This window comes from Bidens hawaiensis, unplaced genomic scaffold (genome assembly GCF_021521415.1).
Source record: "Bidens hawaiensis isolate Kalapana, Puna unplaced genomic scaffold, B.hawaiensis_p1.1 tig00038545_1, whole genome shotgun sequence".
In the NCBI taxonomy this organism is placed as follows: Eukaryota; Viridiplantae; Streptophyta; class Magnoliopsida; order Asterales; family Asteraceae; genus Bidens; species Bidens hawaiensis.
In genome coordinates, this window is record NW_027505555.1 from 72,611 (window position 1) to 87,440 (window position 14,830).

Here is a 14,830-nt window from a genome sequence, read left to right on the forward strand (position 1 = left end):
CCATTTGGGTCTCCGGTCACAACACTTGCAGTCAACTACATAACAACAACAACTCTTGCAAGGATGGAGAAATACTTGTATAATAATGGACCTCCTTTAAATGATGTTTCTGAAAACGAGGAATACGCTACTGCATATAAGAATGATGTTGAAGCTAATGTTGAAACTGCAACTGATACTGCTGATGCTGGTAAAGATGATGTTGCAGCTGCTGGTGACAAGATAATTCCTGAAGTTGCTGCTGATAATACAGTTGATATTCCTTCTGCTGATAAACATGTAGAAACAGTTGCAAAAGAATCTGAAGGTATTAAACGCTTCTTAAACGCTTAGCTATATTTTTTTTACCAGTTTCATATATAAACGCTTTCCACACGCTCACACTTATTGCTTCACAGTTGTCTCACTAGAAGTTCATGTGGACGTGGTGCATCCAAAAGAAGCTGAAATTCCTAAAGAAGGTGAACGTATTAAATGCTTTTTAAACGCTAGCTATATTTTTTTACCAGTTTCATACATAAACGCTTATGGGATTTGTATTTCTTTTAATGATACATTAGCATAAACGCTTCTTATACGCTTAGCTATATTTTTTTACCAGTTTCATACATAAACGCTTATGGGATTTGTATTTCTTTTAATGATACATTAACATATGTCAGGAGATGGGGGAGTGAAACAGAATCGGATAATGTCGATCACAATGCCGAAGGCGAATTTGATGATGATGATGATGATGATGATGATGATGATGATGATGATGATGATACGTATTCACATTTGAGTTTGCAAATGCCATTGGGAACACACACGCAAGAGCTGGTCGACTTTTATATGACCCCACTTCAGCTGTCTAGCGTATCTGCTTACCTACCACCAAAAGAAACAAAGGAAGAAAAGGTGAGACATACATAAAATCAGAATATCTTAATTTAATTAAAAACTATATTTTCATTTTACAGTTCTGGAATAAGAAAATGGATAAGAAGATGAAGAAATTTGAAATACTTTGCAAAGAAATCAATAAATTGGTCCTTGAAGGGAAGGAAAAACATCTATCAAATCCACATATCTTTACTAGGTGTTGTGATTGGGAAGACATGTTCAATCCTAATGTGATTACCAACATAAGAAAGTGAACCCATGAAAAACAGCACACTCCTTAATTTAGGTGAGAAAAGCAATCTAACTCTTTATCAAAAAATATATATATGTCTTTGAAAGTTCCCACTTCTTATACAGCTGCCGCAATTGAGACAGTTCATTCAGATGTAGTAGTTGGTGAAGAACGAAGTGGTACGATTCCTGACGTATATAATCTATCAGAAGAAAAGAAAAAATCTGGGGAAACTGTTGATGATGCAGGAGTTAGTGGTGCAGGCCGTGGTGATGCAAGGTGTGGTGATGCAGTGGTAAATACAGAGGTTGAGGAGCCTGAAAAAGGTAATAAATTTAAAACTTCTTTTATACAACTTAGAAGAATATTATTTATAAAAATTTTAAATAACAGCTGTTATTGGTAATGAATCTCAACTAAACAAAGATGAAGAAATTAATGTAATGGAGCTAGAAGGGAATAATAAACTTGATTCAGTTGTCTCTATAGTACTTGCATGGGCAAAAGAATGTATTAAACGCTTCTTAAACGCTCATCTATATTTTTCTAAATTATATTTTAAATAATAAACTTAAACGCTTGTCAAACGCTCTGTTAATATGTTTAAACTTAAACACTTGTCAAACGCTCTGTTAAGATTCACAAGTTGGATCGAAAGACGACAAGATGGAACACACTGTTGCAAAAGAAGCTGAAGGTTATAAACGCTTCTTAAACGCTTATCTATATTTTTTTAAATTATACTTTTTTTTCTTAAACGCTTATACACGCTCACACTTATCTAAGTTGAAGCTCATGTGGTGCATCCAAAAGAAGCTGAAATTCCAAAAGAAGCTGAATGTATTAACGCTTCTTAAACGCTTATCTATATTTTTTTTAAATTATATTTTTTTTCTTAAACGCTTCTTAAACGCTTTTACATGCTCACACTTATCTCACTTGAAGCTCATGTGGTGCATCCAATAGAAGCTGAAATTCCAAAAGAAGCTGAAGGTATTAAACGCTTCTTAAACGCTTATCTATATTTTTTTACCAGTTTCATATATAAAACGCTTTCTACATGCTCTAACTTATTGCTTCACAGTTATCTCACTTGAAGCTCATGTGGTGCATGTTCATACAAATGCACAAGAGTCTAGTGCCCTTGCATCAGAGATGATACAAGGAGGAGAAAACAAATATGGTGTTGATCCCATAAACACTGATGCAACTCTCGAAGATATCATAGGAAAGACTAAAAAAATGCATTTGCTTTATAAAAAAAATATTTAGTAATCTGCTTCAATGACTTTAACTTGTTGTTTTTCAGTTACTAGAGTTGAAGAGAAAAACCAAGTGAAATTTTCAAAAGTTGACACTGATATGTCACCAAGTGAAAATTTCATAACACCGACATCAACTTCAAAAATGATACCCAAAATTACATCTCCTGTATCATTAATACAAGAAAATAAAGACAAAGAGTAGGTGAGAGAAGAATGAAAGAGAAAGTTACCTCCTGCATTGAGATCACCATATGTTTTAAGAGAGGTTGAACTAAACACATCAGTAACAGATGATGAGAAAACACTTGCGGGGTATATATTTTTTTGCCTTGACGACATATGGGAAGAGGTTTCAAGACTACTTACACCGATTCATTTAAGGTGATTTTTGAGAGTTTTTGTCCTGGTTTATATACACGAAAAAAAACAATGGATGCATTCTGTGAACTCATGAACTTTGAAGAAAAGAAAAAATCTGCAGAATCACCATTCAGGTTCTTTGATACAAGCACACTGCTGGTATGCTTTAACTATACATGTTATCTTAAAAACGCTTGTTAAACTCTATGTATTATGTATCTACGCTTATCAAACGCTTATTTGAATTCTTATGTAGACAAGTGACCATTATAATGAGGCATTTGGTCACACAAACGAACAAAGACTCGATGTGTTTACGGACAACATTGAGAAAGAGCTGATAAGGTCTGATGTCAAAACAATGAAGGAAGTTGCTATTTTCTTCGTGCCGATACTAGATAGAGATCACTTATATGTGGTTGTTTTTAACCTTCAAACGGAGTGATAGAGTTGCTTGACAACAGTGGACATCAAGAAGTACTGGCTAATAAAAAGTTTACAAAGCCAGAAGACAAACAAAAAGAAATCAAAAGACTTTTTGAAGAAAGATACAAAAAGAATCCCCAAATCCTGGTAAACGCTCAACAAACTCTCAACAAAAATCTATTATAATATTTGTGAAATACTTAACTGCTTTTAATGTATTTTTAGAGAACCGTCTTCTACATGTATCTTAAGAAAATCAATCACCCGATTGCTGAACAAATAAGTAAGGCTCCAATCACAAGATTAAGGATGTCATGGAGAACAACCGAAAACGGGGTAGATTGTGGGATTTTTGCTATGAGACACATGGAGAAGTATGATGGGAAAAAACCGTGGACGTGCGGATTTTACAAGGAATGTCCTAGACAAGTGAATCAGCTAAGAAAGTTGAGGACAAAGTATTTGGCCAAAATCCTTCTGTCGGATATAAACAAGCAAAGAGATAATCTAACCGAGAAGGCGCAAGAATTTATGGAAAATAACGACAAAGAAATGTCCGCAGACGAGATGGTTGAAAAACTTAAAAGAAGGCAAACGCTAATTTGAATTTTTTGTCTATTTTAGTTAATGGCCTTATGTTAGAAACAATCAACTAACAACAAACATTGGAATTTTATTATTACCACACAAAATACTACGGAGTACATGATTAAAAAACATTACAAAACGCTCATGAAACTCTCAAACATCACCCACTTGCCTCCTACTCTAATAGTGACTTGAGAAAATCCAACTTCAATTTAATTGAACAGTTTAGCTAAAGAATTGCCTTTGATAAATCTTTGAACTGTTCTAATTCATTCTTCCCTATGTCAACTATAAATAAAACCGAAAGATCTCGGATAGCACTAGCAGGCATTTTGACAAGAACGTTCGTAATAAGATCCATGTAATCCATGTTATTTTTAAGCATCACAAACTCATGTGTTAGCTTGTCACGGCAAGCTTTGTCAGCGGCTACCTGCTCAACAATTTTCATCTTCAACGATTCCTTGAAAGATGATGAAGATGATGAGGCATCCATTATAACTGATTTTGAGATGGGTGGATATAACTGTGACAAAATATAACATATATATAGGAAAAATATCACAGACCAAATAGTACTAAAAAAGGACAACAAACAACTGCAGGGTCACAGACCAAAAAAAGTGAAAAAAAATAATAATAAAAAGACAAAACGCTTGAACAACGCTCATAAGTGCATGCTCACGGACGCAACATACGAACCGTGTAAGTTCATTACTATATGCCCACGTGTAATGAGCGATGTAATCAGACGCTCGTTATACGCTTTTCAGACGCTAAACCATCGAATCTCGTAAAAAAAAAGAAACTAATTTCTAATGAAGTTTTGTCAAAAACTTAAAATTACATTTATTACAAACTCATCTGCCAAAATTTATGTCCAAAAGAAAAAAAAAGTTTGTCTGATAGCCAACATCAAATCACTTTAATTAAATTACACTATGTCAACAACCAAAACATAGATTAAAAAATATATATCACGCTTAAAAAATAATAAATGCAGTTTTTGTGATGATCATGGCCTACATCAAATTAAATGACATTGAACAAAATAAACTCTATCTCAACTACCCACATCAAATTATGTCTATATATTTCACATCCATTGTTATTAATCATATCACACAAAAAAATATTTTCAAGTGATAAAACCGTGAAAAGCATGGTGAATGCCAAACTTGATATTGAGAAAGAAAAGGACGAGAAGTTTCTCAACGCCCTTCAACACTCAAAGTACTACGTGCTTCAAGAGAAATCAAAAACTCTTGATGCATACAATGAACTAATGCAGCTACCAGACAGTGAGTTCAAGGCACAGAATGCTGAGTTCCTCAAGCAGCAGACTACATGCTACAACTCCGTGTATGGTACTTTGGTTGACACGATTTCAAATTTTTCAGCCAACATGGATTTCAAGGAAGATGGGCGTGAGAAGATCAAGAAACAGGGAGAGGTGGGGGTTGATGGGGTTTGGGTTGATGGGGTCTGATGATGGGGTCTGATAGGGTGTAAACCCATGTATTAAAAAAATAAATAAAATTTTTATCTTTTGTTATACGTTTGTCATACTCTTGTTATACGCTTGTCATACGCTTTATATACGTTTGTGAAACACACATCATAAAACACAAAAAAAACTAACACTTTCTATCTAAAACAATCAATCACGTTTGTTATACGCTTGTCATACGCTTGATATACGTTTGTGAAACACACATCATAAAACACAAAAAAACTAACTCTTTCTATCTAAAACAATCAATCACGTTTTTTTTATCTTTTATTATACGTTTGTCATACTCTTGTTATACGTTTGTGAAACACATCATAAAACACAAAAAAAAAAACTAACTCTTTCTATCTAAAACAATCAATCACGTTTGTTATACGCTTGATATACGTTTGTGAAACACACATCATAAAACACAAAAAAAAAACTAACTCTTTTTATCTAAAACAATCAATCACGTTTGTTATACGCTTGTCATACGCTTGTTATACGTTTTTGAAACACACATCATAAGACACAAAAAAACCAACTCTTTCTTTCTAAAACAATCAATCACGTTTCTCATACTCTTTCCATACGCTTGTTATATGTTTTTGAAACGCTTGTGTAAAAAAAGGTACCTACAAAACACACAATCAAAAAACACAAAAAAACTAAAACTTCCTACGAATTCATTGTTGCGGTTCCTGCTGCATTGCTTTACAAGTTCTGCTGTTGTGGCTAGGTTTGTGACAAATTTGACACTCCCTATAACCCTTCCCAGAGCAACTAATGGGTATCTCTTTCTTTGATTTAATTCTTTTGTGCGAGCCACGACCCTTGTTTCTTATTCCAGTATGTACACGAACAGTAACTTCTGATGGCTGTTCAAAACCTAAAACAACAGCAAATCTATCCCTTTTAGATGGACGTACCCTTTCATACCGGGTTAAATCTGCTTTTTCAATCATCAAATTCATCTCATCTCTAACTTTAATTAATTCATCAATATCTGCAACATAACAATTGATAAGGTATTCACCGGCATACTTTATTTCTCTTGAAATTTCTTTTATCTTCATGTTCTGATCATTACCATACTCTGACATTGGAACTGTTCTGATGTTCACCGCAACCTCTTTCCTCCATCGATCATTTATATATCTTTTAGGGAATTTCTTGACTTGATACATATTCATGACATAGAAAATATGCCGACACAATAAACCATATTGTTCGAATCTTTTGCAGGAGCATGTTGCAATCGACTCTTCACCAAACTCAACGTTCTTTTTAAACACAACCTAAAAAAGTAAAACTCTTATTAAACGCTTGTTATTTAACTTAAGCTTAAACAACTCTAAACTAAAAACACTTAATAAACGCTCATAATTACCTCCAAAAAACCTGGAACATACGCATTAAAATCCATTATTTTACACCTCAAAAACCCTCCTTCTTCTTGACATGAACTGAATTGTGAAACACCACCAACAATTTCATTCATTTCATCTTGAAGATCATTAAATATAGCTCTTGTATATACCCTAACCGCTTCCCTTTCAAGATAACTTCTGGTTTCTAACTGCGGATACGTGTACCTACTATCATGATCACACCGTCTGCCATTGTATCTCTGTATCTCCATATAAAAATCAAAATGGTTGAAAAACTCAAGTAATGTTAATTGAGAATTTGTAGCTTTTCCAAAAAAATGGTTTTCACTCTCTGATCTTGATGTTGTACGCACCAATCCAGACAAAAGTTCATCTCTATAAAAAGAAGGTATCCAGTCAAATCTGATTTCATACATATCAGTAAGCCATTTATTCTTTTCAAGCTCAAACTCAACCATTATAGCCTGCCATTCCCTCAAATTCTAAAGGACTAGTTGAATCGGTCCACACAATGTTACATAGCCTACTCTTAAAATCTTCGTTGTTACATAAATCAGCCCCCACCTGATACACAAAAAAACATGTTAAAACGCTTGTGTAGATGCTCGTTGATACAATATATAATCATGTCACGCTCATTAAACGCTCACATATTAAAACATCAAAACAAAAAGACGATTGCCATTAAATGCTTGTCAAACGCTCATTATTCAAACCAGCCTAAAACACGATTAAGAAAGTTACCTTGTTAGCAACTTTCTTCATGATATGCCACATACATAACCTATGCCTTGTATTTGGAAACATAGCTGCAATAGCTTGCTTCATAGCAGGGTCTTGATCAGTAACAACAACCTTCGGTGCATGACCAAACGACTTAAGTAACATTTGCAATTACCATGTGTATAATTCAATAGTTTCAGAAGCTAGTAAACCAGCACAGACAGTAACACTATGACAATGGTTATCAATTGCCGTGAACGGGACAAAAACCATCTTGTACCTGTACATAGAAAATCATATAAAATATAACACAAAAACATATAAATACACAATCCTATACATACACACAAACTTACTTGTTAGTCTTAAATGTAGCATCAACAGATATAATATCCCCAAATGCAAGATAATTACTCTTTGAAGTCTCACCAGCCCAAAACATACGAATTAGCTCACGATTATCATTGACATCATATTCAAAACAATAATCAGATGAAAATGTTTTCTTCGCACACAATCTCTGAACAATCATCTCAGCATCATACTCTCCAATATAACAATTCAATCCTTGTTTAAAATTCTTACAATCATCTTTAGTTGCACCTACCTTTTCAAACCCACCATACTGTGTTCTCATAAGGTTAAACGCTTTAACAGGTCCCAAGTTCATATTAGAAAGCTCATAAATATCTTCCTCTTGGACATGTGTTAACTTCCTCGCAGAACAAACAAACTGCATATCAGAATCTGCAACCATTCTATGATTATGGCCTTCAACAAAATCATCTACCTCAAAAAAACCACCGTTAACAGATTTCAACTGTATATGTGCTCTACAACCACATCTAATTGTCGGTCTTTTCCTCCTTTTGTAATATGGCTTGCTTGATTCATTACAATCACCTTTTGAATCATACATTTTAGCTGGCTTGTGACCTTCTTTACAACATGTAAAGTACTTGGTCTTTAGTACACCACCATGCACGTAAGATCCACCTTTACGAGCCTCAAATCCAGCTTTTTTAGCATATTCACAATAAAAATCAAATGCTTGATCAATTGACGAAAACATCATTCCTTTAAATAGGTCTGTATGAAGAAGCAACTTCAGGAATGATTTCAACCCCTTGACCTTCAACTAAAACACTTGATTCATCTACACAAAACATCAAAAAAAATTATCACACGCTCAAAATTATAATCAACCCATTTTAACAATCCTAATAGTAACACGCTCATAAGACACTCATATTATAAAACGTTAATCAGATATAGTAACACACTCATGATACGTTCCTATTATGAAACATCAAAAAACAAAGGCAGTCCTAATATGAAAACGCTCGTAACACACTCACAACTTGACTAATCAATTATCACGTGATTCTCATGAGAACTAACATACAGATTTAATATTAAGCTAATCCTAACAGTAACACGCTCAAAATACGCTCATATTATAATCAACCCATTTTAACAATCCTAATAGTAACACGCTCATAAAACACTCATATTATAAAACGTTAATCAGATATAGTAACATGCTCAGGATACGTTCGTATTATGAAACATCAAAAAACAAAAGCAGTTCTAATATGAAAACGCTCGTAACACGCTCACAACTAGACTAATCAATTATCACGTGATTCTCATGAGAACTAACATACATATTTAATATTAAGCTAATCCTAATAGTAACACGCTCAAAAGACACTCATATTATACAACGTTATAATCAGCTCACGAATCATTTCTAGTAACACGCTCATTATACGTTCATATTATGAAACATCATAAAATCAAACTAGACTGATCAATTATCTACAGTGGCTTAATTCAAACACAACAAAAACTTACATTCGCGATCGTCTTCCATTTCAAAACCCTAAAATCACAAAAATAGCTTGAAAAACTGATTCGTGAACTCAATTGATAGTTTTTGGTACAAAAATTGTTTCGTAAAATAAGAAATTGATTTTGATTAAGCTAAATACCAGGATTGTAACCTTTTATACGCAAATTACAAAATTTAAATAAGGAATTAAAAAGACAATAGTACCCTTCTCGCTTAAAAATACACGGGATCTCCTCAACCGCTTTCAACTGAACCATAAGTGTAGATCGACGCTTGATGTTGTCGCGTACAGTTTTGTACGATAAGGATTTTCGTATTCCATCTTTTCTCTCTAATATAGTGGTGCGTTATAATAAAAGGAAATATTTTCCTAGGAAGAGTAAGAACAAATCTAAGTCATTGGATCTATGATCTAGTGGTTGAGATTGATAGTTTTTAAACTACCAAATAGTTTCCTAAGATCTAGGATTTAGGCTACATAGTTTCCTAACTCTAAATTTTATGTCATTCCTATTCTTCCTACAAAACTATGTCTTTTTATTTTAACCATTTTCTATATATATATATATACATATATATATATATATATTGCAATACATATAAGATGGGCAAAAGAGTAATTTCACTAAAAACTCTTAAAATTAAGAGTTTACAACTTTGTAAAGCTCAGGTTCTCAACACAACGTATCCCACGTGTATCCAGGTAGTGATTCAAAATTCAAAAAAAACAAAAAATCTCTTAAAAGCATTTGCAGGGCTTTGAAACTGAAACCCACCAAAGCAGATCTGGATTTAGGGTTACTTTCCCTACACTTTTGTTCCTCGTTGCCAGATTATCTTTTTAAGTTGTAACATCCCATTTTCGGTTATAATAATAAATGAAATTTCGTTTATTTTAAAAAGTGTCGTGTGTCGGTTTAGATAAATAAACTATAAGATGATGGGCTTGGACTTTAAAAGATGGAATAAGAGATGGAATGGGTCTTAGGTCCATGGGCTTAAGGGAGTATAAATACCCCTTAAACCCTAAACCTTTCCATTTTTATCTATCTCTACACCATAGCCTACACCATCAAAAACAAACACAAACACCATCCTATAACCCAAGCCAAGATTCGAAAGTGGAAACCCGAACCCGTTGGTGCTAGATCGCCGTGAAGAACCAAAACAACATCAAGGCTTAACCGTGTTTTTAGTTCGACTCATTTAAGGTATGTATATAATTAGCAATCGTTCATTTAGGTTCGGATTTGTTTGGGGGATCATAGATCTGTATGAGAATGATAAAAACGAACCCAACAAAGCAAACCTCACTGAAATCCATTACAGTTTGATAGGTTAATTTTTTGAATGAATAACCGGGGTTAGAAATGGTTAAATCGCACCCTTTAAAACGTAATATTCGGATGACTAATGGATTGGGGTTTGTTGGCGTTGGGATTCCGAATCCAACGGTACCAAAATCGTGATGTTTTGTTAAGAAACGAAGGTTTAATTGGAGATCTAAGATATGTTGATATACGGTGTTCTTGACAATTTTGACTTTGACCCTGGGTCAAAGTCAAAATAAGACTGATGCAATTCGTTATGGTAATATAACGAATTAGTTCATCCATTCGTTATGTCCAAATAACGAATTAAATCAACCATTCGTTAAGACAAAATAACAAATTAGCTCACCCAGTTCGTTACGTCAAGATAACGAATTAAGTCATGTTCAGATGACGAATTGGAATAACGAATCAGATGGTGATAAGGGACGAATCAGGATAACGAATTACGGAAGATTATATTACGAATGAGTTAATGAATTAGAAAATAATTTAAAAACCTAAAGGAAAATGTGTTAAGACAATTAATGAAAATAATATTTTTCCAAGCTGACCTGGCAGCTTAACCCCAGCCAGGGGCTCTGCCCCTTGGACCCTGCTAGGGTATGCCGCCACTAAAACCCCACTACCAGGAGCGTTGCCCCCGGACCCCATTCGTTGAGGGTTCTAATTAAACTAGAAATATGATATGAATAGTGATAGTCAATTGATACGTTAATTTTTATACATTTAGTTGCGCACAGCTAAAGAAAGGAATAACTATTAACAGTGAACGTAACCGCATTCAGGTGAGTTTCTAGCCCCATTTCCTTGTTATGTTTTCAGGGTTGTGTGCATACTCGATGTGATAGTTAATACACTTACCTTAAATGGAAGTGTATTCCATGTATGATTTATGTGATAGATATTATGTTATGTATGTGAATGAAAGCTTGTCGGTACGTGAACGATCTTCGGATATTGCACGTATTGACAAGGGAGGTATGTATATGAAAGATGAATGTGTATGATATATATGTACAACATATGAATATGTATGAATGATTAAAGAAAGTACATGTACGTTATAGGTATGTAAATATAGTATGTACGAAGATGAAGAGGTAAGGGATCAGACCCTAATAGTATATGAGATAGAGAAGAAAGAGATCAGACCCTAATAATATCTGAGATAAAGAAGAAAAGAGGGATCAGACCCTAATAATATCTGAGATAGAGAAGAAAGGGATCAGACCCTAATAATACCTGAGATAGACAAGAAAGGGATCAGACCCTAATAATATCTGAGATAGACAAGGACAGAGGGATCAGACCCTAATAATAATATCTGAGATAGAATGGACAGTAATTATATAGTATGAAAGTATGTATGAATTATGTAATGAAAGTAAATTAGTAAAGTAATTATTATGTATCTTCGGATGCATAATGGAAGGTAAGTATATGTATTGTATGATGTATGATTAACTAGAACTCACTCAGCGTAGCTGACTTTTAGTATGCACGCAGGTGAGTAGAATGAGACAGCTGGCTTGAGCGGGGACACATGGCAGAAGAATAAGAGTCTGGCATCTGAAAACGCAAGTTATTTTATGTTTAATGTTTTAATATTGAAAGACAAAAAGTGTTTTAAGACATGTTATGAAGTATTATTGTAATATTATGAAAGTTTTATATTTCGTGTAAAGTTTTAATTAACTATGATTAGTAGAACTGTTTTTATTAAAATCCAACGTACAATGTAGGGCACTAGTAACGGGGCCTCACATAAGTTAATTCGATCCTCATCTACAAACTCGCTATCAGTGCAAGGCGAACCTTTAGGCTTATTCTCCTCTGTTTTTATTTGCATAACTAAAAGTTCTAGATGCTTGATTTTGAACTACAAGCAAACCATATTTCTTATTTTAAACCACTACCAGTTTCTGGCATCTTTTAGGTGAAACGACCTTCATCTTCAACTTTCTTCGAGTTCTCTAATTCCATCGGCAGCGCCAACAACAGGAAGAATATGATATCGTTAGTGTGTTTGAGGTAATTCGCTTTTTATTATTATTCAATCGATGCTTCAATTAGCATCTTTCAACTTATTTTTAGGTTTTCTTCAAAGCAATTTGATTATGGCTTCAGGACTCGAAGTTAGGGCTTTTCCATATGTCCATCTTTTTTGTTGATGGATTATAAATTTGCTGTACAATACATTGGATGATTTGGTGTAAGACGTAAATACTCGATCCAGGTAATTTACTATATCTAATCACACTAATATTTCGAAGATTGTGTTTGATTATGCTTTTCAGCCTTCAACATTTAGCACCCCCTTACACTTTTATGCATATTACTGTTATTATATTTTATGAGAGTGTATGAGTTTTATTTTCATAGTTCAAAGTTGAAGGACTCGATTACTGAATTAATAATTTAAAAATCTTATGCACATATTGTGTTTGAAGCCGAATAAGCGACCTAAATCCGTTCAAAATAATTGTATGTAAATCTTTTGTTCCGTTCTTCAAATTTAGTGTCATTTCTTTGAGTTACGGTTAAGCTCTAAATTCTTTTAGTGAGTCTTTGTTGTGAGAAGCCGGACAAACTAGATGGCATTATAAGTAATTACACCTTTATATATATATATATGCAAAAAATGTCTACATAAATAATCTGAATGATTTATTATGAATGTTATTTCACTTCAGATCAGTTTCCTAAAGGTCATGTTTCCTAAAGGTCATATCAATATCTGGTGATCATGAAAAATTTGAAGATCTGAAGTAGGAGGTAAAGTTCATAGCTTATAATGGTTATTTAAGGGTTGTGAATAATAGTCACAAATGTTAATTTTTCTTATTATATTTGGTTAGATAGTTGATTCTTTACGACCAAACAATAATTTAAAGAGGTTGATGAAACAAATACCATTGCAGAAGTAATAGGTTACTTTCAATATACGCTATTATCATGATAGTCAAAACAAAAATAGTTGGTCAACCCAAACCAATTAGGGGAGTTCATCGAATAGAATTCAAAAATTTTAAACTAAATTCGAATTTGACTTGAATTCAGATAAGGTTTTGCACACGCCGATTTTAATCATCTATTCAAATAAGCCGATTAGAAAAAATAAACTAAATGGAACTTAGAATTTTAAAAAAAAATCATAATTCTAGGTGAAATTTTTTGTCTATTTAGAAAATTTTTTTAAAATGTATTTGTCAAAAAGCTTGAACGGGTCAAACATAATTTTGATAAATTCCTTTTCCATTTAGAAGTTATAAAGTAGTTCATGCGACTTCAAAAGGTCAAAATTTCAAGCCCAATTTCATTATTTTGGACTAAATTATTTTTTGATCCTAATGTTCAGGCCTGACTGAAAAATGAAAATTCAACCAAACCCAAGCTGAACATTTTTAAAAATTTTTAAAAATGAAATTTCTTTTTTGGTTTGGTTTTAGCTCAAAACTAAACCATGCACACCAATAATTAATTCTTATCTTAAAAATATATATTTTGTGATCCAAACTATAATTTGTACTTTATGATTAATTTTTTTCTTGAAGAGTGAGTGAAGTGTTCCTTGATGGAGCCAACCCAATATCAGGATTGCTTCCAGGTCTAACTTGGGTGCAAAATTGACTGCATTTCAGGTTCAAATTTGCAGCAATGTAGTTGCCTTTATGGGATTTTTTTGTTGTTATTTCTGCTTGTTAAAGACTACAGATTAAGATGTAAGCCCGCCCATATTCGGACTGGCTTACGAGTACAAGTTAATGCCACACTTAGTTGCATTCATGGGAGGCTTTTTTGCTAGCAGCTCATATTAGAGGAAAACAAACCAACCTATATGGTTAGTTTTTAATAATTTGAACTAACTTTAATTTTAGCTGTTAAAATTATTTGGTACTGTCAAACACCTGAAATTTAAATCAACATAAACGTATTTCTTTAATTTGGTGTCATTTATTATTTATTTTTGTTTTTTCATTTATGGTTATCCTTGATTGCAGGCACAATCACAATCATGATTGTATACTTGTATAGAGCACATTCCAAATTATCAAGATTTTCATGGGATGTTGAATGGGAAATGGTGGCAGCTGATGATCATGTTTAGGATGCAGAGGTTGAGGTGAGAATCTGTATTGCGATTTACTATAATTGATTTTATTACTTTTTTTTTCTTTTCAATTCAAATATTAAGTAGGGCTGTAAATGGACCGAACCAAACGAGACCTTGTTCGTGTTTGTTCGTTGAGTGTTTGTGTTTGTTCGTTAAGGACTT

At 33.4% G+C, this 14,830-nt stretch overlaps 1 protein-coding gene across 1 annotated transcript; it reads right to left on the reverse strand.

Annotated features, from left to right (window-relative positions):
* Positions 1–5,814: 5,814 nt before the first annotated feature.
* Positions 5,815–8,440, reverse strand: LOC143613932 (protein FAR1-RELATED SEQUENCE 5-like). Its single transcript, XM_077087514.1, has 6 exons — positions 7,722–8,440; positions 7,588–7,645; positions 7,387–7,518; positions 6,642–6,881; positions 6,181–6,549; positions 5,815–5,886 (listed from the first exon to the last, which is right to left on the reverse strand). The coding sequence occupies exons 1-6, from the start codon at positions 8,438–8,440 to the stop codon at positions 5,815–5,817; spliced, it is 1,590 nt and encodes a 529-aa protein (XP_076943629.1).
* Positions 8,441–14,830: the final 6,390 nt, after the last annotated feature.